At 37.9% G+C, this 26,560-nt stretch overlaps 2 protein-coding genes across 6 annotated transcripts in view; one reads left to right on the top strand and one right to left on the bottom strand.

Annotated features, from left to right (window-relative positions):
* Positions 1-26,560, bottom strand: part of MACROD2 (mono-ADP ribosylhydrolase 2) — a 2,186,605-nt gene that overhangs the window by 1,975,862 nt on the left and 184,183 nt on the right. The window lies entirely within an intron of this gene.
* On the top strand, positions 11,787-12,434 carry LOC308491091 (dynactin subunit 6-like; the record flags this gene model as incomplete). Its single annotated transcript, XM_081034010.1, has 1 exon — positions 11,787-12,434. One exon carries the CDS (start codon positions 11,787-11,789, stop codon positions 12,348-12,350), a length of 564 nt encoding a protein of 187 aa, XP_080890136.1. The 3' UTR covers positions 12,351-12,434.

Below are 26,560 nucleotides of genomic sequence, written 5' to 3'. Positions count from 1 at the left end.
CAAAGTTGAATGATAGGAAGTTGTCTTGCCTGCACTTATTTATTTTTACAACTGGGGCAAACAGTATACAATTGATGAATAAGCTAGAAAAATTTTCCTTCTTTTTGCCCCTAGGACACAAAATGTTTCCTTCCATGACACAAATAAAGAATAAATATGTGTGCCATTCAAATTCAAGCTCATTTATACTGGCATGTAATTGTACATATTCTATTTTTCAAATATACTTAACAGAATCTCTTATTCCAAGGCACTTTCAAGTCATATCATACCTCCTATCATTACGAAATATCTAGAATAATATAAAAAGAATAGGTGAGTTTGTTATAAAATTTTATTTTTAATTTATTGAAGTGACAATTGTTAGTTAAATTACATAGATTTCAGGTGTACAATTCTGTATTACATTATCTATAAATCCCATTGTGCTCACCATCAAGAGTCAGCTCTCCTTCCATCACCATACACTTGATCCCCCTTACCCTAATCTCCCTCCCCCCACACCCCTTACTCTCTGGTAACCACTAAACTATTGTCTGTGTCTATGAGTTTTTGTTTCTCATTTCTTTGTCTTCTTCTTTTTTTATTTTTGGTTTATATACCACATATCAGTAAAATCATACGGTTCTCTGCTCTTTCTGTCTGATTTATTTCGCTTAGCTTTATACTCTCAAGATCCATCCATGTTGTCACAAATGGTCCTCTTTCATCTTGTCTTACCGCCGAATCGTATTCCATATGTATATATACCACAACTTCTTTATCCATTCAACTATCAAAGGACATTTTGGTTGTTTCCATGTCTTGGCCATTGTAAACAAAGCTGCAATGAACATTGGAGGACACGTGTCTTTATGGATAAATGTTTTCAGATTTTTTGGGTAGATAGCCAGGAGAGGGATTGCTGGGTCATATGGTAATTATATTCGTAATTTTTTGAGGAACCTCCACACTGCCTTCCATAACGGCTGCACCAGTCTGCATTCCCACCAACAGTGTATGAGGGTTCTTTTTTCTCCACAGCCTCTCCAACACTTGTTACTATTTGTCTTGTTGATGATAGCCATTCTGACTAGGGTGAGGTGATATCTCATTGTGGTTTTTATTTCCATTTCTCTGATGATTAGTGATGTTGAGCATTTTTTCATATGTCTATTTGCCATTTGTATGTCCTCTTTGGAGAAATGTCTCTTCAGGTCTTCTGCCCATTTTTCAATTGGGTTGTTTGTTTTTTTGTTGTTGAGTAGTATGAGTTCCTTGTATATTTTGGATATTAGCCCCTTATCAAAGGCACTGTTTGCAAAAATCTTCTCCCATTCCGTTGGTTGCCTCTTTATTTTGTCAATAGTTTCTTTTGCTGTGCAGAAACTTTTAAGTTTCATATAGTCCCATTTGTTTATTTTGGTTTTTACTTCCATTGCCTTTAGAGTCAAATTCATAAAATGCTCTTTGAACCCAAGTTCCATAAGTTTAGTACCTAGGTTTTCTTCTATGCAGTTTATTGTTTCAGGTCTTATGCTTAAGTCTTTGATCCAGTTTGAATTAATTTTGGTACATGGTGACAGATAGCAGTCAGGTTTCATTCTTTTGCGCATGGCTATCCAATTCTCCCAGCAACATTTATTGAATAGGCTGTCTTTCCTTCATTGTATGTTTTTAGCTTCTTTGTCAAAAATTATCTGTCCATATTTATGTGGTCTTATTTCTGGATTCTCAATTCTATTCCACTGGTGTATGTGTCTGTTTTTCTGCCAATACCATGCTGTTTTGATTATTGTAGCCCTGTAGTACAAGCTGAAGTCAGGGAGTGTGATACCTCCAGTATTGTTCTTTTTTCTTAAGGTAGCTTTAGCTATTCGGGGTCTTTTGTGGTTCCAAACAAATCTGATGATTTTTTGTTCTATTTCTTTAAAAAATGCCATTGGGATTTGATAGGGATTACACTAAATCTGTATATTGCTTTGGGTAATATGGCCATTTTAACTATGTTGATACTTCCAATCCATGAGCACGGAATGTCTTTCCATTTCTTTGTATCTTCTTCAATTTCTTTCAAAAATGTCTTATAGTTTTCAGCATATAGGTCTTTCATATCTTTGGTTAAGTTTATTCCTGGTATTTTATTCCTTTTGCTGCAATTGCTAAAAAAATTGTTTCTTGTATTTCTTTTTCTGAGATTTCATTGTTAGTATATAGGAATACAATGGACTTTTGTATGGTGATTTTGTAGCCAGCAAATTTCTGTATTTGTTGATTGTTTCTAATAGCTTTTTGGTGGAGTCTTTAGGGTTTTCTATACATAGCATCATGTCATCTGCAAAGAGTGACCATTTAACTTCTTCATTACCAATTTGGATTACTTTTATTTCTTTCTCTTGCCTGACTGCTCTGGAGAGGACTTCCAACACTATGTTGAAAAGCAGAGGTGATATGGGACAGCCCTGTCGTCTTCCTGAACATAGAGCAAAGGGCTTTAGTTTTTCACCATTAATTATGAAATTAGCTGAGGGTTTGTCATACATGGCCTTTATTATGTTAAGGTATTTTCCTTCTATACCTATTTTATTAAGTGTTTTAATCATAATGGATGTTGTATCTTGTCAATTGCTTTTTCTGCATAAATTGATATAATCAAAAATGTCTTATAGTTTTCAGCATATAGGTCTTTCATATCTTTGTCTCTTGTTCTCTTTTTCACCCTGAAGTCTGTTTCGTCTGATATCATTATGGCTACACCTGATTTTCTCTAGGTACCATTTGCTTGGAGTGTCAATTTCCACCCTTTCCCTTTGAGTCTATGCTTGTCCTTGTAGCTGAGATGTGTCTCTTGCAGACAGCATATGGTTGGGTTTAGTTTTTTGATCCATCTGCTATTCTGTGCCTTTTTATTGGTGAGTTCAGTCCATTTACATTTAGGGTGATTATTGATATGTGAGAATTTCCTCTCATTCTCTCTTTAGTGTTCTGGTAAGGCTGTGTCTCCATTGTTTCTTTGCCTTTTTGTTGTTGTTTATTATTTCTGTGTGGTGGTAGCCTATGATGTTTCCCTCTGTTTCTTCTTTTATTGCAGTATATATTTCAGTTCTGGATTTTTTTTTGAGTGGTTACCCTTAAGTTTATGTAAAAGAAAGTTTGATATTTAGAGTATTCCATTTTCTTCAGCACGCTTACTTTCTCCATTCCCATATTCCGGTTCAGGCCTTTACACTCCCCCTTTTTATGTTTTTGTTGCCACAAATTGTCCCTGTTGATGGTGGTCTAATAGCCTCCTTTAGTATTTCTTGTAGTGTGTTAGAAAACCCCCTCAGCTTCTGGATGTCTGGAAACGTCTTTATTCCTCCTTCATATCTTAAAGATAAAGGATATCTTTGCTGGGTGTATTATTCTTGGCTCACAATTTCTCTCTTTTAATAGTTTAAATAATTGGTTCCACTCCCTTCTGGCTTGTAGTGTTTCTGCTGAAAACTCTGATGATAACCTAATGGGCTTTCCTTTGTAGGTTCTTTTCCCTGGCTGCCTTCTTTTCCCTGGCTGCCTTGAGGATTCTTTCTTTGTCGTTGATTTTTGACAGTTTCAATACAATGTGCCTTGGAGAAGGCCTGTTGGGATTGAGGTAATTAGGTGTTCTATTTGCTTCTTGGATTTGAGGATCCAGTTCTGTCCACAAGTTTGGGAAGTTCTCATCAATGATTTGTTTGAATATATTCTCTGTTTCCTTCTCTCTTTCTTCTCCTTCTGGTATGCCCATTATTCTTATATTGCTCTTTCTGATGGAGTCAGAAAGTTCTTGTAGAGTTCTTTCATTTCTTTTAAGTCTCAAGTCTCTTTCTTCTTCCATCTGTGTAATTTCCAGGTTTCTATCTTCGATGTCACTGATTCTTTCCTCCATCTGGTCAACTCTACTACCTAAGCTGGCTATTTCATTCTTCATTTCTTCTATTGAGTTCTTAATCTGCAAAAATGCTATTTTGTTCTTTTTTAAAATTTCAATCTCTTTCGTAAAATGTTCATGTTATTCTTTGTGTTTCTGAGTTCATCAAACTGCCTGTCTGTGTTTTCTTGCATCTCATTGAGTTTTTTCAGAACTTCAATCTTGAATTCTCTGTCACTTAAGTCACATATTTCCATATCTTTAACTTTATTTTCTGGATACTTTTCACTTTCTTTCTGAGCTGTCTTGTTGCCTTGGTTATTCATGGCAATTACTGATTAATTATTTCTCTTCCTAGGTATCTACAGGAATGGCTTCTGCAACAGGTTGATAGGAAGAGGTCTTTCTTTTATTTTCCAGTACTTGCTGGTAGCATGTTGTATTTTCTCTCCGACTACAGCCTTTTTTTCTCTCTCACATGGTAGTGCTATGTTTTCTCTGCACTATTCCAGCTTCTCACACAAGAGGAGTATTCCCTGGGAGACAAGTTTCTCCTCTGTTAATAGTTCGCCTGGATCACAGGGCACAGTGTCCGTGTGTGTATGCGGAGAGCTTTTGAAGTTCCAAAGCTCTTCGTGCACCAGATTCAGAGCCTGTATGTTTCAGCAGTTCTGTTTACTCCTGCAGGGATCCTCCCAGACAGATGGGGCCAGGGTCGGGGTAAGTTATGAGAGGTGACCTGGAGCAATGGCTACTACCACCACCACAGCTGGTGGTTTCCACAGCTCCCTCCCCTTTGCCGAAACTATTGGGCTGTAAAATGTGTCTGCGGTCCACAGTTCTCAGAAAAGCAAATATTCTGTTCTTTTGATCTGACACTGCTACTGTTCTGCTGCTAGCACCTGGCACGTGGGGGCGGGGCGAGCTCTGGTAGGGTAGGGAGGGTTGGCTAGTCTCAGTGCCTAAGGCTTCCATTCTCTGCTCAGCAGTGAGGGCTTAAACCACCGTTTTCAGCCTTTTTCCCTCAGTCTTTGCTCAGAGATCTCTGCCGTGAGTGTTGGGTTCAGCCGTGTTATACACTGTCCCCTCAGCCCTGGTAGCCATAAACTGATCCCCAGCAGTCAGAGTTCTTCTCTCTCCTGCAGCTGTGGTAGTTCTGGGATGCAGCGAGCTCGGAGCACTGAGCTAGGTCTGCGTCCTGCGCCCATGGGGCTCCATCTCCACACTTCTCCCTTCCCTCCTCCCCCGCTCACGCTATTCACCCACCCTTAGGTGAATTCAGTAGTGTGCCTCTTCGTCTTGCCTGTATGCTGTGTAGGGAGTCCTTTGTGGAGTTACAGTTATTCGATTAGTTGTAAATTCCAGGGGAGATTTACAGAGGCTCACTACACGCCGCCATTTTGATAACGTCTAGCAAGAAATTTTTAAATTGAGGAAGATTTCTAACTAACATAGGTAAAAACCACTGTGAGGACAGAGCCCCAGAGAGCAGTTTCCACGCTCTCGGCCTCACATAGAAAGGTGCTGGCTCAAGTAGTAAATGGCCATCAACTGTGACTGGATGGCCATCAGCTGTGGCTAGTTAGCCGTCAGCTGTAACCAGTGAGCCACTGGGCACTAATATAACTGCCATAGCTATGCTAGCAGAAAATGGGGGCAAGCAAGAAGATGGTGGCTGGCAAGCGCAGAATGCAGTTACGTACGACAGCGGGTTGTGGACAGTGTGGCTCCTGCTTCCTGTGTCTCCAACCCAGCCACCAGCAAGAATGTAGTGGTATGACTCCCCTACTTATGGCTCCGTAGGTGTTCCTGCTTGGTCTCACCGTGTCCTGCATTCTTATGTGGGGAGCGGGAGCAGAGCCCCCACAGGAGACCCCACACGACAACCACCACAAATACACTTGATGAATACTGTTTAATTTATAGGGTTATAAAAAAATAAAAATAATCCTAAGGTATAATTTTAATTATTTAAGATATCAAATAGTCGACACCTAAATTGAAATTTGTCATTAAAAATGTAAACTAGTTTAAGTGCAACATATCATAAGAAGCTTTGTTTTTAAAGACAAAACAACCCCTGAAAGATCAATGCATATGTTAACAATAAGTATATACAATTTCAAAGGATAATAAAGCAATTTATAGAACAAACTCCCACATAATAAAAGATTTGCTACTGAGAATCGACAAAAAATGTTTGAGAAACCCTGGAATTACATGAATATCATATCAAAATTGCTTAAAATTTTGAAATATTACTATGTCACTAGAGAATTGTGGAAAAGATGTTATTATTATTATCAATTTATAGTGTAAGTGGGTTTTTTGTTTATTGATGTATTTTAAGAGATTTATTATTACTTTTTTAAAATGGGCAGTTTTAGTTTTACAGAAAAACTGAGCAAGAAAATACAGAGTTCCCATGTACTGTCTCTTTCACAACCACAGTTATCCCTGTTAACATCCTACATTGATGTGGTATATTTGTTATAATTGATGAACCAACATGATAAAATGTTATTAACTAAAGTCCATAGTTTCCACTAGAAGTAACTGTTTGTGTGGTACATTGCTATGACTTTTGTCAAATCCTTAATGTCATATACCCATCATTACGGTATCATATAGAATGACTTCACTGCCCTAAAAAAACCATGTGGTCTACCTATTCATTCCTCCCCTCCAACCTGGCAACCAACTGATCTTTTCACCATTTCTGTAATTTTGCCTTTTCCAGAATGCCATATAGCTGGAATCAGTTAGTACACAGCCTTTTCAAATTAGCTTTCTTTCACTTAGCAGTATATTAATACATTTAATGTTCCTCCATGTCCTTTGTTGGCTTGATAGCTCATTTCTTCATATCACTGAATAATATTCCATTGTATGATTGTACCACAGTTTATTCACCTATTGAAAGACATTTTGGTTGTTTCCACTTTACTTTAATTGTGAATAAAACTGCTATAAACTTTCATGTGCAGGTTCTTGTGTGGATATCTGTTTTCGACTCATTTGGATAAATACCTAGTAACACAGTAGCTGGATCGTATGGTAAAATTACATTTAGCTTTGTAAACTTGCCAAACTGTATTCCAAAGTGACTGTACCATTTTGCATTCCCACCAGCAATGAGTGAGAGTTCTTGTTGCTCCATATTCACACCAGTTTTGGGTTTAGCCATTAAAATAGGTGTGCAATGATATCACATTGTTTTAATTTACAATCCCTAATGAAATATGATGTCGAACATCTTTTCTAATGCTTATCTGCCATCTGTGTATCTTCTTTGGAGAGGCATTTGTTCATATCTTTTGCTCACTTATTAATTAGATTATTTGTTTTCTTATTGTTAGGTTTTAAGAATTCTTTGTATGTTTTGGATACCACTTCTTTATCAGATATTTTGATGTTTTCTTATCAAAAGTGTTTTGTAAAGTTTTCTCCCACTCTGTGGCTTTTCTTTCATTCTCTTAATGATGACTTTCACAGAACAGAAATTTTTAATTTTAATGAGGTCCCACATGTAATGTTTTCTTTACGAATCATGCTTATGGTGTTCTATATAAAATAAAAGTTCATCACCAAACCAAAGATCACCTATGTTTCGTTTTATGTCATCTCCTAGAGGTTTTATAGTTTTGCAGTTTACATTTGCCATGTGTTGAACTAATAGTTGGGAAGAAATAACATCTTAGCAATATTGAGTCTATTCTTGTAATTAGTTTTTAAAAACAAAGAAAAATTTTAAAGCCCTGGACCAGGAGATCCTCAAAAATGTAAAACTGTATCTAAATCCTGCCAAACTAAATCCTTACAAACACTCAGTTGACAGAATTCTATATATACAAATAGCTATCATCACCATGACCTCCGCCAGGACTACACCCTCCCTGATCCATCACTGATCCTACAGAATCACTGAGGTCCTCTACTAAGAGGAGGGGCACCATTCCTGCTGCTGCCATGCCCCGGAGTCCACCCTTAGCAACCCTCCAATCCAGAAAGCATCTAACTCCACCTGAACTGATCAGCAACCATTTTTCTCACTTCTCTAACCACACACAAATACTGCCTACCCACCTGCCAAACTTCTTCGGCATGCTGACGAGCCAGAGAAATACAAAGAAAATTAGGACTTGGAGTGTTTTCAGGGAATTAAAACATTATTTTCAGCTACACTATTGTTTGAATAGGCTTTTATGGGTAGACCCATAAAATTGCCATTTATTATACTAGTTCTTTGGTAAAAGCATTCTAGGTTTCAAACAACTATCTTAAAAACAATATTTTGGATCATCTAAGTTTGAGACCACTTGCTCTTAACATTAACACAGAAAACTGAAATCAATATCCATATAGAATCTCATAATAAAAGCCTATATTTTGAAATATTGATTGGTCTGTTATAATTATACTGAAATCAAGTTACCTTAGCAAACTACACTTGTGATTTGATTGACATAAATACAGTTACATTAAAGGTTTAAATGGTGATATTGATCTGAAGATTTCAAGTACTATACTTCAAAGTAAAATTGTTTCGGTAATCATTTTTTACAATACACAGGAGGCTGTGGGAATCATATTTGAAAAGCTAAGTACACTTAAAAAGAAAGGAATATATATACTTTTTCAAAGAGAATAACTACATGTTAATATATATCTATCATATTTGAAAAATAAGGCCAAGTGTCAGTGCAGATTATTAGATGAATCAGATTTTATTATTCCCATATCTTTTATATATGTTTTTAAATAGTTATGTTTACAGACTAAGAGGCTTCTGATTTAAGTTTCCCCTTTCAAAGCAAAAGAAAATATGTACTTGTTTTCTGTAATATTCCAAGCTACTAAAATACAACCAATAAAATCATTTGATGTAGTTTTTAAGCTAGAATTATTTGTTTCCACTGTACAATTATTCTGAAAAGGAAAACAAATTATTCTGCCATTAGAGAAAAAATAATAACAAATGGAGACCTAATAAATAAGATTTTAAAATGTTAGTGAACGTATTTCTAATTTACAACCTAAAAGAAAGTTCCTCAAACAGGCAGGTGACAAGCTGTAAAATACCATCTGGAATTTAATCCCAGGAAGTCAGATCCAATCTGAAATGCTGAGCACTGAGCACCACACTCACTGGAATATGATATCAGGTAGGGTGGCTAGTTTACAGGATCTAAGCACCATGGTAACAACTCTACAGACAGCTATTCCCAACAGTAGCATTTAAAAACCACAGGCCCTTGAAAATAAAAGTCATAATGGAGCAAAATAAGAGGGCTGGTCTGAGGTCATAAATACCACACTCATTCAATTATTAAAAGAATGGCAGTATATTTAATAATTATTCCTCCTCAAAAAACACTGATGAAAGAACAAAGAGGTCAGGAGCAGCCTTACAATAAATGAGCTCAAACCAAAGCAGAAAAGAAATATGCCAATTCATATACAATGTTCTGTGAAAAATATTAGCAAAAACTGAAAGTATTTAAAATTTATAATAAAGATTCATAAAGCCCAAGAACTTCTAGACAATATACAAAGCTAAGGAGAAGAGATTAATTTTCAGGACACTAATGGTCCCCTAAGAGCTATCAGTGTCCTACCTCTAGTCAGGAATCTGTAGGCCAAGTCAATTGTACAGAAGACTGAAGTAGGCTAGGATTAAGGTGAAGCGTGAGGTTACAGAAGGAGGCCTGCACAGGACATAAATAGGGGCAAGACTGAGGCTAAAGGTATGGTCAGATGGGCACAAGGTATCAGTAGTACAGGCAGTCAATATAGACGGGAAGCAGAGTCATACACAAAATCAGGACAGAAGTAGTCAGTGATGAAAGATTAAAGTCTGGGGTTGGAGCACCATATAAAGTTGAATCTGCTATGGGGTCCAAGGCAAACTTCAAGAATGGGTCCCTCTGATGGTTAGCTTTATGTGTCAACTTGTATAGGCTATGGTCCCCAAATATTTGATCAAACATTATTCTAGATGTTTCTGTGAAAATATTTTTAGACAAGTTTAACATTTAAATCAATAGACTGATTAAAGCAGATTACTCTCCATAATGTGGGTGGGCCTCATCCTATCTCCCAGGGATAAGAGGGAATTCTGCCTGAAAACCACCTTTAGACTAAAACTGCAGTTCTTCCCTACTGGCCTACCCTGCAGACTTTGGACTTGTCAAGTCTCTGCAGTCACGGAGCCAATTTCCTAAATCAATCACTCAATCTCTTTCTTAGCTATACATCCCTTTGCCTCCTACACCATGTTTAGATAGTGCCTGCCAGACAACAGATAATCAATAAATCTCTTCTAGACATATCTAAGGATAAGATTCAGGTACTATCGGCCCATGTGATTCTTGAAGACTGCACACACTATTGATATACTTTCCACCTATTCCTTAAGTGAGCAAGCAAAACCTATATGAATATCTGAGCACTTAAAATAATATTATTTCTTGTCCTTCTTGCTTCGTTCTGGTGGCTGATTCTGAAAGCTGAATTTAATTTTGTTCCCAATCATTACAGAGGCTTAAAGTTATTTTTCAAAGATAAATTCTAATCTATTCTCAAAAGTTACTCTAAATTTCTTTTGGAAACCCAAATGTTGAACTATAGAGCAAAATATCTAGTTCCCCAAATCTAATAACTGGGAATAAGACAGGAAGCAACACATAAGAATAATACCTACACTTTATAGAGTACTTATTGTTTGCCAAGTATCTGTGTTAGCCCCTTACCACGCGTGAAGTCAAACAGCACTATAAGGTAGGGATTGTTACTCTGTTTTACAAGTGAAGAAATTGAACCTGAAGAAAGTTAAAGTTAACAAAGCACAATGGGATTAGAATCAAGACACTCTCATTCAAAATCCTAATCATAAACAAAGAAAATAAATGTATGAACAAAAAAAAAGTTTTATTCCTATCAAAGGATGCAAAAAGTGGAAAAATTAATTCCACTTTTAATAAATTAATAATGCTTTTAAGTAATTAAAACAAAACATATCCTAAGTGACAATGTCTACAACATCTAAAAGAATTGGAATAGTATCAGAACACTGCTGGGTAACTTCTCAGGTGGAAACAGTTAAGATTATAATAGATTAAATGCAGAATAAAAATTAAAAGTCTTATTTCAAAAGCTTTTAAAAGTTTAGGCACAGACATGGTCATGCCCACTAATGGTATGGCCCATGGAAAACAACTATAAACTCTGGTCAAAACATAATAAACAACTGTCGAAAAGTTCTGGAGAATTTAATATAACAGAGAATATAATATAATATAACAGAGAAAAACCAAAGCAGAGTGGACACTGGAAGAAAGGGATGAAACTAGGCGTTTTCCCTGTTTTTTTCTGTTTGTTTGTTTTTTATGACTTTTAGCCAGGGGACAGTCCACACAGTCCCCATGGCAAGATACCTACAACTACAGCAGAGACATAATCCTGATCATGTTTTAAAGTCAAACAACTAACATTCTTCATATATTAAACCATAGTTATGCCTTTACTTTGGTCTATTTCACAAATATATATGTATATATCTTAATTTTTTTATGTTTCCCCTAAAGCCAAAATGATCTTAAGATAAGCAAGGCAACTAGGGGCACGAAATAGCAATTTGTAAGAGGCACAATGAAATTTTCACTGAACTATGTGATAATCATATTCCCATTAAATGTGCTTCCTTTTATTAATGACTTCTTTTAATCTTCTCTCTTCAGCTTTCAGATGGAATGTTAATTTGAGAAGGAGGATAATGATAAATAACCATTAAAACAATTTAATTTAGTTTGGAAATATCAACATTTTATCTTAATAATCATAATCATAATTTTAAATTAATTTTAAATTATTAGTTTATTTTGATGGCCAAAGGAAAACTTTTTATGCAAAAACCATGGCGGACAAGAGTCAAAAGAGTGTGAAGATTGCTCCTGGAGCAGTTGTGTGTGTGGAAAGTGAAATTAGAGGTGATGTAACTATAGGACCTAGGACAGTGATCCACCCTAAAGCACGAATTATTGTGGAAGCCGGGCCAATAGTGATCGGTAAAGGAAACCTAATAGAAGAACAGGCGCTTATCATAAATGCTCACCCTGACAATATCACCCCTGATGCTGAAGATCCAGAATCCAAACCTATGATCATTGGCACAAATAATGTGTTTGAAGTCGGCTGTTATTCCCAAGCCATGAAAATGGGAGATAATATCGTTATTGAATCAAAAGCAGACGTAGGCAGAAATGTAATACTGACCAGTATTGGGGCTTGTTGCAACCTAAACACGTTTGAAGTCATCCCTGAGAATAGAGTGATCTATGGTGTAGATTGCCTTCGTCGGGTGCAGACTGAGCGACCACAGCCCCAGACACTACAGCTGGATTTCTTGATGAAAATCTTGCCAAACTACCACCACCTAAAGAAGACTATGAAAGGAAGCTCCACTCCAGTTAAGAACTAAGAACAATAAATGACATCAAGATAACATTTGGTCTTTGACCACTGTCTTTTGAAAGGGCCACAGTGTTTATGCCTTCTTAGCAGTTCACAGAATAACACATGTTAACTTTATTTTGTAAAAATTTAGTTAGACAGAAAAATAATAAATTTTCATTGTAACTGTCCTCTGTAATTTATATAAAATGTATTATTTTCCTATATTCTTGCTCCTTTTCTGATTTAGATTTAGTTTTCTTTTGTTCTGTAAAATGTTGGCCACAGATTTTAGTTATACAAAAGACTAACCATGATAAGAAAGGGCATATTGTTATGTATTTATATTCTAGCACATAGTAAACTAAATAAAAATGTTGATGACAAAAAAAAAAAAATTTTATGTTATATTGTTCTTGAGATCTCCCAATCCACAGAGAGTTGATTACTACTTTTTATAATGAATAGAAAAAAGACAAAAGGACAATTATTCTTATTCCATCATCACTATTAAAGTTATATTCCAGTAAGATATATCAACTTTCACAGGACCGTTGGTTCAACAAAACCTCTTCTCATGTTTGAGTTTCAGTATATTTCTGAAGGTTCTAGTTGCCTATTCACAGTTGCTTGTGAAAATTCTCAGTGTAGCATGCCACTTTATGAGGCACTTCAAAAAAATTATTATCAGCTATTGGTATCAAAAAACAACTAAGCATGCTTAGAAATCTTGTACTTGGCTTTCTTTTTTCTTATTTAGCCACTTGAAGCTCAGAGTCAACTATGTGGCCCATTTCTAGCAACTGGATAGCTTCATAGCATGGAATTTTTTGTGTGAACCTTACTCTTTGCTTAAAATGATTGGGAAATATAATTAGAAAGGATTTAAACTTATTATAGTAAGCTAAGCTATACAAATATCATGGCTGAAGGTCCAAAATGGCAGATTAGGCAAATATGACACCTACTGCCTCCCAGGATTACACAAAAATTATAAATAAATTATAGAATAATCAACCCCAAGAATCATCTGAAGACTAGCTGAACAGAACCCCTATAACAAAGGATATAAAGAAGAGGACACATTGAAACTGGTAGGAGAGGCGGAGAAGCGAAATGGGCTGGCGCCAAATGCACAGATAGTGAATGAACACCAGGCAGGACACCTCAGTGGGAGAGGTCCCCCTGGAAAAGGGATGGGCCCCAGCCCCACACCAGGCTCCCCAGCCCAGGGATCCTATGCTGAGAAAAGGAGTTCCCACAACATCTAGCCGTGAAAATCAGCAAGGACTCTGTCTATCCTGGTAAGATGGAAGGCGGCTAGAAACCCAGACGCGCTCTTGAAGGGACTGCACACAGATGCATTCCTTTGCAAACATTTACCTTGTCTCTGATGTAGGGGTGGAGACTTGAGAGGTGCCAGATATATCAGGAAAGACTGAATTGTGTGACTTCAGTGTAAGGGCTGAGGGACAGCAGCCATTGTTCCTGCGTGGATTCTGCCTCACATGTAGCCTACAGGAGGGCACTATCTTTTCTATGTTGAACCCTCCCCCAAAGGTCCAAATCTGAGACCACATTGGTCTGGTAAAATCCAGGCATACACACCATCTTGGTGACACCCTGGGTCCCTGCCCTGCTCAGCTAGTAAGTACTGCATCACTGGGTGCACTGTCAACTCCTGGATGGCCGGCTCCTCTCCACAAGCTGCGAAAGCCTCCTATAGTAGCAGAGAGCCCGTGGCTGCCCAAGGAACATCTGATGGTGAGCAATGAGCCATAATTTACATCACAACCTATCTTGGGCAGCTCTCAGGGATCTCCAGGTCCAGAGTGAGTAGTGGCTGGCGTGGTATTCACAGGCCATTTTGCGAAGTGGTCACAGGCAAGGCACTGGTACAAAAACTAAATCTGTATTAAACTTGTAAAACCACCATGACTGGTGACTCCCTGAGACCCCATTGCACCCACTAGATGTATGTAATCACATACATCCCTAGAGGCACTCTCGACAGCAGTTCAACCAGCCTCGCCCAAGCACCTAAGGAGGCTCTTTCAATGGCTGAGCCTATCAGGCAGCCAGCAGGTGGCAACAGGACTATCGGGCCCTGAACTTTTGTTAAGCTGCCCTAGGCCCAATTCTCAGATCACAGCAAGACCACCCCCACATGCCTTCAGGTCCAGCACAGGCAGCAATCAAGCACATATAGCTTTGTAGCTCCTACCAAGTAGCTCGAGGCCAATCACAGGTAAGGCTGAAATTGGCCTGCTTGGGAGCCCCTCCCAAGAGACACCAGAAATAACATACCCAGAGGCAAGTTTCAAACCACACCAGAAAACTACCTGGTAAGCCCCAAAAGCGGCACACCCAAAGATGGTCTCAACAGGCACAATAGTCCACATGGGTGAATCCCACTCTAAGGGATCACCCCACACACAGCAAATCATACACTGTGAGTTTAGATAATCCTCAAAGCCAGTCAGCCTGGGAGTCAATCCCATCACTGGGCCAAAAGCAATAAACTCAACTACAACAGGATAACTCAACTACAAACAAAGGACACTCCTGGAACACATGCATAGGAGATCAGGGAGAGTGTGCCATTGAACCACACAGCATACATATTACATAAGGCCAACCAGCAAAGACTGAGAGACATAGGAAATCTACCTAATACACAGAAGCAAACACAGAGTGGCAGCCAAAATGAAGAAAAAAGAAACATGTCCCAAATAAAGCAACAGGAGAAACCTCCAGAAATAGAACCAAATGAAAAAAAGGCAACCAACAGAGACAGAGTTTAAAACACTCGTTATAGAAATGCTTAAGAACATAATAAGAACCTCAACAAAAATATAGTAAGCATAAAGAAGGACATAGAATCCATAAAGAGTAAAGAATATGATAAAGAATACAATAACTGAAATGAAGAATACACTAGAAGGAATGAACAGCAGATCAGATGAAGCAGAGGATCAAATCAGTGATTTAGAAGACAAGGTAGCAGAAAACACTCAATCAGAACAACAACAAAAAATGAAGATAGTTTAAGGGACTTTGGAACAACATCAATCATAACAACATTCATATCACAAGGTACCAAAGGAAAAGAGATAAAGCAAGGGATTGAGAACCTATTTGAAGAAATAATGACTGAAAACTTCCCTAAACCTGGGGAAAGAAATAGACATACAAGTCAAGTAAGTGCAGAGTTCAAACAAGGTGAATCCAAACAGGCCCACACCAAGACACATTATAATTAGAATGGCAAATGTTAAAGACAAAAATCAACCCTAAAAGCAGCAAGAGAAACACAATTACTCACTTACACGGGAGCTCCCATAAGACTATCAGCTGGTTTCTCAACAGAAACTTTGCAGCCCTGACGGATTTGGCATTAAATATTCAAAGTGATGAAAAGCAAGGACCTATAACTCTACCAGCAAAATTATCATTTAGAATCAAAGGACAGATAAAGAGTTTCCCAGACAAGAAAAAGCTAAAGGAGTTCATCAATACCAAACCAGTATTACAGGAATTTTAAAGGAATTCTTTAATACAAAAAAAATAAAATAAAAAATATAAACAGTAAAACAGCAACTGTTGGTATCTACCAACAATTATTTAAATGTAAATGGATTAAATGTTGCAATTATAAGATTGGGTGGCTGAATGGATAAGATAACAAGACCCTTACACACGCTGCCTACAAGAGACTCATTTCAGATTGAAAGACACACACAGATGAAAAGTAAAGGGATGGAAAAAAGTATGTCATGAAAATAGAAACAAACGAAAAATTGGGGTAGCAATACTCATACTGGACAAAAGAGACTTTTAAAACAAAGAGAACCCAGTAATTCCACTTCTCAGTATTTATCTGAAGAAACCCAAAATGCTATATCAATGGGATGGGTACATCCATATGTTCCTTGCAGCATTGTTTACAATGGCCAACATGTGGAGGCAGCCTGGGTGTCCATCGATGGATGAATGGACAAAGAGGAGGTGGTACATATGTACAATGGAATATTGCTCAGCAGTAGAAGGGGATGGGTTCTTGCCATCTGTAGAAGCATGGATGGACCTGGAGGGTATTGTGCTGAGTGGAGTATATCAGATAGAGAAAGACAGGTGCAATGTGATTTCACTAATATGTGTAATCTAAAGAACAAAACAAACAAATAGACAAACAAAAACAGAAACAAAGTCATAGATATAGAAAAACATTTTGATGGTTGCCAGATAGGTGGGAGGTTGGGGTAGAGACTGAAAAAGGTGAAGGGATGAAGAAGTACAAATTGGTAGTTACAAAATAGTCATGGGGATGCAAAGCATAGGAAATATAGTCGATAATATATGGTAGTAACTCCCATAGGTGAGTACTAGATTAGTTAGGGGGATCACTTCTTAAATTACATAAATATGTAACCACTATGCTGGACAACTCAAATTAACAAGATAATATTGAATGTCAACTGTAATTGAGAAATTAAAAAAGGGGGAAATAAGGTGAAGAGGAATAAAAGGTTCAAATTTCCAGGTGTAAAACAAAGCATAGGGAATATAGTCAATTATATTGTGATAGCATGGTATGATGTCACATGGTTGCTGGAAGTGATCATGTTGATCACTTCTTTAGGTATATAAATGTTGAATAACTGTGATGTACACCTGAAACTAACATAATATTGTAGGTTAGCTAAATTTTAATAAAAATCTTAATAAAAAAATTTTTTTTTAAATCTTGTTTAAAAAAAGTACACACACTATTTTCCAAGGTATGGGCAAGGTGTAGAAAAACCACAAGGATAGCTCTGTAACCTGGGACCAGTATTGTGGTGACTATTACCACCTTTAGGCTAAAATGGAGTATAGGAAGGGAGCAATTACTGAAAGCTGGAGACTTACAGGATTGTGGGGAGTGGGTAACTTTTTAGGTGCTGAGACCTTCAATCTAACCTACCCATGGAGGAAGCTAGGTTAATTAAATACCTGTGCTCACTCTTCCTCTCTAATCTCTTGCAAATGACTTCGCTTGGTCAAATCCAATGGGAAAACAGACTGCATGAGAATAAGAAAGTAGGTCAGATTCCTGGGCACATAGTTGGGTGGAGAAAGGTGAAGAGCAAATCTGAAGGAATAAATGGAATCTATCCGGCATTAACACTGAGTGGGGTCTGGGGCAGCATGCCTTAATCAAATATATTAATATTTCTTCCACTAAATGCATAAAGATGCATATTAAATGGGATAAAGACTGTAACTTCTCTTCAGTCCCCATCAGGTTTTGCTGCCCGATGAGTTACCATAAAAAATAAAAAATAAATAAAATTTAAAAAATTAAAAATCTTTTGATTTTTTCAGAGACTTTGGATATGGTTATTACCTCTACTTTATAGATGAGAACAGAGATTGACAAAGATGTAATAACTAGTCCAAGGACATAAAACTAGTAAATGAAAGGCAAGAGTTGAGCCCAGTTCTGACCCTAGAACCTTAATGGCTAACCACCCTGACTCATTACTTTCCCTATAAGAGTTTCCCTATAAGAAACAGTTTATATATGTTTACTTTATTTGCTGTGTAATTCCTCATTTTATAAAACCATGCAAATTGGTATGGATGTAAACTACACTCCATTGGATCAACAAACCTTGAAAGAAAAGTACTATGCTTGTAGTTTTGAAACCTCATTGCATAAAGTCTTCACTAGCCATGTAATCAAAAGCATTTCCCTTTCCTTACAAAATGTACTGTACTTGGTGTTCTCAGAGTTAATGTGTTCCTATAGTTCACAGAGTCACCAGTCAACCAGCTATCTAAAAACATTTTTATATTTCATAGACCACAAACAACATCAAAGTTTAAAACGTCTTTTCCTTTGACTCAGTTTCACTCCCACTGGTCTTATTGGGCTCAGGCTATGATTTCAATCGCATTTTGTACACCTTAAAATGTAATCACATTCCTAGTTCTATCACTACAAGTAGATACAAAATAAAATAAATATGTGTGAATAATCTTATTTTTTAAAAAAAATTTCCACTATTATCGACTTTCAAAAATAGTCATTTCAAATTGAGAAGACACCAGAACAATTTACTAATATTCCTGAGTTAGTTGAAAGTTCTTCCCAGCACGTGCTGCAACAGCTCCATCCCTGCAATGCTGCTTCCAGCCAAGCGAGCTTATTTACCTGCTTTCTTCTCTGTAGGATGCCCACACCATGGACTTGACTCCTGGCCAGCAGTAAGTGTATTGAAAGTCCCTACGAATACAGCATATACACTCCAACTTTCTCTCTCCTTGGGAGCCTATATTGGTTTCTTCCATATTTGGATTCTAACCATGACACTAGTCTATTTGCTAGCTTTCTGGTACTGCCTCCAGTTCGACTTACTTTTTAATACTTCCCAATCTGCAAATCCCAGCTTGACTTAACTTTCCTATTCCCAGAATTGTTTGGAAGGATAATTATGTGTTAGCTTACAATTTTACAGGTTTCTCACAAGGATTGAACTTTATTTTTAAAGTTCAGTATGAACTTTATTTTTAAGTCATGAAACTTACAGGAATTGTGAAAAAAGGCAAGGTCACCAACTTTCTTTTGTTTCAAAGTACAGTAAACTTGTAATTATCAGAATTACTGAAGAGTGAAATCTGGACAATTGTGGGTAACCACAAGAAATAAAGACTGTTTGCCATCTGCATGTCTTTTTTAGAAAAATGTCTCTTCATGTCCTCTGCCCATATTTTAATGGTCACCCCAGTCAAAATGGCTATCATCAATAAATCAACAAACAACAAGTGCTGGCGAGGATGTGGAGAAAAGGGAACGCTTGTGCACTGTTGGTGGGATTGCAGATTGGTGCAGCCACTATGTGCAGCCACATACTGTTTACACATACTGTTTACTGTTTACACAGTATGGAGGTATCTCAAAAATCTGAAAATGGAACTACCTTATGATCCAATATCAGATAGATACTGAGCAATTCCACTCCTAGGTATCTATCTGGAGAAATCCAAAACTCTAATTCGAAAAACTTTATGCACTCCTGTGTTTATTGCAGCACTATACACAATAGCCAAGACATGGAAACAACCGAAATCCCCATCAGTAGATGACTGGATTAAGAAACTGTGGTACATTTATACAATGGAGTATTATGCAGCCATAAAGAAGAAAGAAATCTTACCATTTGCAACAACATGGATGGACCTAGAGAACATTATGTTAAGTGAAATAAGTCAGACAGAAAAAGACAAATACCATATGATCTCACTTACATGTGGAATCAAAAGAAAAGAATAAATGAATGAACTAATCAGAAACAGTCTCAGAGACATAGAGGAAAAACTGAGGGTAGCTAGATGGAGGGGGGTGGGGATAAAGGGGAGGGTGAGGGGATTAGAAAGCACAGTCGGTAACCACAAGATTCCATGGGGATACGAAAGTCAATTTGGGGAATGTAATCAATAATGTTGTGAAGATTTTGTAGGGTATCCGATGGACACTTGTCTCATAAGGGAGACCACCTCAGGGATGATATAGATTCCTGATCACTGCATTGTACACTTCACTGTACACCTGAAGCTGAAGCTGAACAATAATGAATGTCAACTACAATTTTTTATATATAGTTACAAGAAGCAGAGTAGAGCATTAGGAATAGAGGCAGTGGAAATGTAACAGGTATGTGCGATGTCAGAGGGGTAGTGGATGGGGGGAGGGGGGTTGTCACTGTTGAGGGATATAAATGATAAATGTCTAACTATCACATTGTTTTGTGCACCTGAGACTAAAAAATGTTATAAATAAATAAGAAATAAAGACTGTTAGCTGATCATCCAAATACATATTCTATTTTTCCTTCACACAAAGTAGACTACATTTCCCAGCCCCCCTTGAAGTTAGGTGGCTATGAGACTGATTTCTAGCCAACTGAATATGGACAGAAGTGATATATTCCAGTCTCACTCTGACTAAAAGTTCCCGTACTCTGTTCTTCTTCTGTTTGCAGGGATGGATATAATGCCCAGGGTTGCCTTAAAAGCCACATGCTGATGATGATGGTGAGCCTCCCTACCTGAGCCCCTAAATGACCAAAAAGAGGTCAACCTATTGACCTCTTTACCTCCCAATACAGTTACATGAGAAAGAAATAAATTATTGTGTTCAAACCATTTTCCAAAACTCTAAAATGTTTCAGAGTCAATTTGTTTTCACAGCTGGCTTTAACTTAATTAATATCACATAACATATAAGGTGAAAGTAGAACTTAATTTTTTTCCAGCACCACTGATATTTGTTAGAGAGAAAATTTGCACAATTCCAGAGATCTTCTGGAAGGGAAGAAATAGAGATCCTGAAACTCTTTTCCCTAAAAATCAAACTAATTAAAACCTCTCTAACTAAACCTCTCTACTAAAATAGTATTAACCAAAGGTGAGTTGCAGGGAAAAAAACATGGCATCTTTGGCTGTTTCTACCCTGGGGAAGTGGTTATAGGAGTGAGCTGTAATTTGAGAAGCCCAGGTCAATGGTGGTATGTATCATTCTTTACTGAGGTTGTAAGGAGAGGGGATCAACCTCCCCCATTTGTTTCCATAGTCAACAAATATTTATTGAACATCTGTTATATAACCCCTTTTCTAGTCCTCTAGGAATCCTAAGTCTCTTGTGAGAACCTAAGTAACATTGTCCACCTTAGGCTCTGACACTGCTTCTATCTCCTCTTGTTACCTGAAAACTGTCTTTTGCAAAACGAGCCATATCCCTCCCAAGTCTCTTTAATAAAAGGCATTTTTTCTTCCACTTTTGGGAGAAAAGGTCAACACGTTCCTTGTTCTTCACTTCCACTTCAGGGTCTTTAGTCTACTGTCATAATTCAAGTATTGAATTTATTTTGAGGTTCAGATCATCTACTTATATAACCAGGATTAGTTAAGACTCTTGATAGGAAGAAATAGAACACCAACTCTAATCAGCATAAACAGAAAAAGAAATTCATTGAAAGAACACTAGGCAGTCTCAATGGAAATGAAAAAAGAGATCAACAACTACTTTTGAGAAAAATAGAAACAAAATCAGTAATGGTGACCTCCACAGTAGACATTTGGGAACCTACTCTCTGAAGCACTGCTATTAATATGACTCAGCCCTATCAACACCCAGTACCAAATTTCAAATTTTCATAAGAGAATCTGAATAGCCCAGCCTTAATCAGTTGTCAACTCCTAGTACTTCACTTGTAGCTATTAATATGACTCAGCCCTATCAACACCCAGTACCAAATTTCAAATTTTCATAAGAGAATCTGAATAGCCCAGCCTTAATCAGTTGTCAACTCCTAGTACTTCACTTGTAGCAACTGAGCCAAGGCTACATGGCGCCAATTATGGCCAATAGAACTCCCACCCCGGGGGAAAGTCCCAGAGAAAGAAAATGGCTATATGCTGAGCACTACCCCCAGAAAAATACTCACAACATGCCAACTCCTGGTGCTACAGCATATCTGAACACTCCCTTCTTCCTATATATGCAAAAATGCCATAATCCAATTATTCAGCCATAAGAGCAATACTGTCACTCCCTTCCACAAAGAGAGTTGAACGAAAGTCACTTTCAGCAACTAAAACCAGGATTGATATCATGGATACACTCTTCTTTAATTCCAGAATCTCCTGAAATGTCCAGAATTCCCTAATTGAGCTGTAACCATACACCATATTCATTTTTCAACATGGAAATTGTTTTCATTTTAATTATTGTAACTCCTATTTTAAAAGAAAAGAGAAATAATTATTATCCCATATAAACAATAAAAAGTACAAATAAAACTAAGGCTTTATTTCTGCCTAAGTTAGTATTTGGCAATTTCTTCTTCTAGTACCTTTTCCTTGTACCTTTTCCATGTACCTTGCATTAAGGTACATCAAATGTACCTCACATTCAAAAAATACTTCCTGATCAGTTCTTGGTCTAGTGGAGCAATCCAAGTCACCATCTGAGCCATTAATGTTTTATGGTAGGGCCACAGGAAAACTTCTATTAACGTTACATTTGGGCATGTTAGTAGCAAAAGGCATATCAGGGAATCCCATGGGTTCTACCATACTCCTGTTAGTATCTACTTGGAAGAAAGAAATCTATACCCCCAGCAGTCAATCATCCCAGCTAATACACGATTTCATTTTTTTACCTATACCCCTGATGGCATGAGGAAGTCAAAATAGCCAGATGGTTATTATTAAGCTCTTACTTCATTAGAACCATTACTATCCCTAGCACTGATAACAGTTAGGAAAAACATGGACATTTTGCAAAAGCTAGGATTCGGGTAACATGAGGAGCTAGAGGCAAAGGTTGAAGATAGCACTTATTGCTTGCAATAGACTAGGATTTGAAGGGGCAAAAGTATCTGTCCCCTGGCAATTAAAATCTCTGTACTTAGAAAGTAAGAGTGATGGAGAGGGCAAGCAAAAAAAAAAAAAATTAGTAGGTTATTAGGTATAATCCAAATAGACTCTACCGTTCATTCTTAGGTTAGTATGCGAGAAGGACAGTATCTGATATAAATCTCTGGGTCAGGACCCCATACTCTCAAGGTTCCCAGCTGGTACAATCATGGAGTCTTGAGTAAGCCATTCCAACATTGTATCTGATCAGCTGCTTTGGAGAGAGGTTATATATAATAGACAGTGAATCCCACTGGCATTATTCATTCTCTGTGAAGTGGGTTGCTTGATCTGAGGCAACAGTATATGAATCATATCAGGCCTCTGTATAAAGTGGTCAGTTAACGTATCATGGTAGTAGCAGCAAGGCATGGAAAAAGGAAACCCAAATACAAAATTTAAAAAGACAAATTGCTGCACCCTTCACAATGTAGTTGGGCTAATATAATCAGATATCACATAACTCACTGTTTTCAATGCACGGTATCATATTTTGCTTGGACTAAGGAAAACTTACATGCGGATGCTGCTAGCAAATTAGCCATTCAGCAGTGGAAAAATCCCAGTAAGTCTCCGAGAGAAAGTACATGTATATACTTCATCCTTGTCACCACAGGCACTTCATTTCTGAATTCATTGAGAAAACAACTGACATCTTTAGAGAAGAACATCGCATGCATCTTATTAAACACCTTCATTTGAGCAACCACATAAAATATAAATATTTTTTGGTTTCACGGTCTACTCCGAGAGTTTCAATGACACAGTCTCCTCCGAACTCTGGAAAACATCTGCCAGTCTTACTCCAGAAATCAGTGCAGAACTTGATCTCAGGTTCTCTCTCCTTCCATGTTGAGTGGACAATGAGATGTACTGCCTGAAGTTACATGCCCTGAGAGTTTCTTTTCTTCTTCAGTATTCTTTACTGCCACTGTAGATAAGGGCTATAATACTGCAGCACTTCATTTCTGGCTCATGCCTAAATAGCTTTCAGAGTCATCTGTAATTTTTTTTTATCCTTAATCAAGTTTTCATAGGGAATTCCCCATAAGAATATTCCTGTGAGCTAAGGGAACATTAGCAATTGTATCAAGCACTGATGGGCCTGAGTTATCACAGATACAATGGAAACCATTCTTTTAACGTTCCTATAACTTCTGCCTACTTCCACAATCAGATGTCTTTATAATGGTATGTCACTTTGCCTTTCTTCTTCCTTCTTGCCAGTTAAGAAGTGATCCTTCCATCTGTGCTTTTGATTCTATTCTTTCTCTCCCATTCCAACACATGACTATTCCTACCTTAGTGTGTATCAGCATTTGAGATTCACAAAATACAAAGTAATTCAACATATTACTCAACTTTCTATTATATTTCCGTTTCTCTTCCATTACCATTCTCCCAAGTTACTTAGGAGATGTTCTTTCTTTAACTCAATCCAAACTAAAAGTGTCTTCTTGTCATACAATCCACTCAATTAATAAGGAAGTTCCTAATTCTGATTACCAAGTAAGGATTGCTCGGTAACGTGGGTACAATGGGAATTTAGAAACTTACCCCTATGACCATGTAATTGTTGGTCTATTAAGAATAAGGAATTGTCTCTACCATCCAATCCCTACCATTTTTGTGTGGTCTAAAAATTGATAACTATGACAACTATATCTTCAACCAAATCATTGCTTCAAAAAATAGAAAGACTTAAGAATACCTACCTACAAGTAGATGATGGAAAGAAAAAGTTCTGCTCCTAATTCAATTGAATACAGTTCAAAAAAGTGTTAAACAACATGCTAGACAACAGAAGAATTTGAGAACTACAAGAAGAAACAAGCTGCATTCAGGTAAGATGGTAAAAGCAAACTGGTTGTGAAAAAGCTGTTTTGGGGACATTTAGAGGTTCCTCATCCAAGACTGACAATCAATAAATATTCCTTGAATATTCATATATGCCAAAATGGGCTCAAGATTGGTCTTCAATCTTTAAGGATGATCAGAATTGCCCAAAGTGCTGATTAAAAGACAAACTGCTGAGCCTCACCCATAGAGTTTCATTAGGTGGGGAGTAATTTGCATTTCTAACAAGAACCAGTGCTCTAGACCAGAATTTTTGAACAGCAGCACAATTGATGGTTTGCACTGGATAATTCTTTGTTGTGGAAGGCTGCAAAATCCCTGGTCTCTAGCCACTGAATGCAAATAGTGCACACCCTCCCACCTTTGCCACAAGACATTGCCAAATGTTCCCTATGAGGACAAAATTGCTCCTGGAGAATCAGTGCTCTAGATCAAACAGATTACCTTTCAGGGCGATTTACTAAACTAACAGACAGGTTACTCCTCTAGACACTGTGATCTAGATTTTAACAAGGTATTATATAACATCTCTCAAGTTATCCTAATGGATAAAACAGAAAAATGTGGGCTGAATTATTAAAAATATTAGAAGACTTCATCTATTTAGCTGTTAGATCCATGGGGTTTGATTGATAGATTTATAGCAAAGAGACAGGCCTCTTGAACCTATATTATTTTAAGCTATTTTTCTCTTAGACTGGGACGTCAAATATTCCCTATTTTATGCAACGCCAATCGAATGGTAGTAACTACCTAAAGTGTCATCTTAAGAAGAATTCTAGGGCGGGCCTGTGGCTCAGGCGGTTAGAGCTCTGCACTCCTAACTCCGAAGGCTGCCCGGTTCGATTCCCACATGGGCCAGTGGACTCTCAACCACAAGGTTGCCAGTTCAATTCCTCGAGTCCTGCAAGGGGCTCTACCACTGCAACTAAGATTGAACAAGGCACCTTGAGCTGACCTTCTGCTGAGCTCCCAGATAGCTCAGTTGGTTAGACCGTGTCCTTTCAACCACAAGGTTGCCGGTTGGACTCCCGCAAGGGATGGTGGTCTGTGCCCTCTGCAACTAGCAACGGCAACTGGACCTGGACCTGAACTGCACCCTCCACAACTAAGATTGAAAGGACAACAACTTGACTTGGAAAAAAGTCCTGGAAGTACACACTGTTCCCCAATAAAGTCCTGTTCCCCTTCAAGGAGAAGGAGAAGGAGAAGGAGAAGGAGAAGGAGAAGGAGAAGGAGAAGGAGAAGGAGAAGGAGAAGGAGAAGGAGAAGGAGAAGGAGAAGGAGAAGGAGAAGGAGAAGGAGAAGGAGAAGGAGAAGGAGAAGGAGAAGGAGAAGGAGAAGGAGAAGGAGAAGGAGAAGGAGAAGGAGAAGGAAGGAGAAGGAGAAGGAGAAGGAGAAGGAGAAGGAGAAGGAGAAGGAGAAGGAGAAGGAGAAGGAGAAGGAGAAGGAGAAGGAGAAGGAGAAGGAGAAGGAGAAGGAGAAGGAGAAGGAGAAGGAGAAGGAGAAGGAGAAGGAGAAGGAGAAGGAGAAGGAGAAGGAGAAGGAGAAGGAGAAGGAGAAGGAGAAGGAGAAGGAGAAGGAGAAGGAGAAGGAGAAGGAGAAGGAGAAGGAAAGGAGAAGGAGAAGGAGAAGGAGAAGGAGAAGGAGAAGGAGAAGGAGAAGGAGAAGGAGAAGGAGAAGGAGAAGGAGAAGGAGAAGGAGAAGGAAGGAAGGAGAAGGAGAAGGAGAAGGAGAAGGAGAAGGAGAAGGAGAAGGAGAAGGAGAAGGAGAAGGAGAAGGAGAAGGAGAAGGAGAAGGAGAAGGAGAAGGAGAAGGAGAAGGAGAAGGAGAAGGAGAAGGAGAAGGAGAAGGAGAAGGAGAAGGAGAAGGAGAAGGAGAAGGAGAAGGAGAAGGAGAAGGAGAAGGAGAAGGAGA

This window comes from Rhinolophus hipposideros, assembly GCF_964194185.1.
Source record: "Rhinolophus hipposideros genome assembly, chromosome: 22".
Classification (NCBI taxonomy): domain Eukaryota; kingdom Metazoa; phylum Chordata; class Mammalia; order Chiroptera; family Rhinolophidae; genus Rhinolophus; species Rhinolophus hipposideros.
This window is presented reverse-complemented; position numbering and strand designations above follow the sequence as displayed.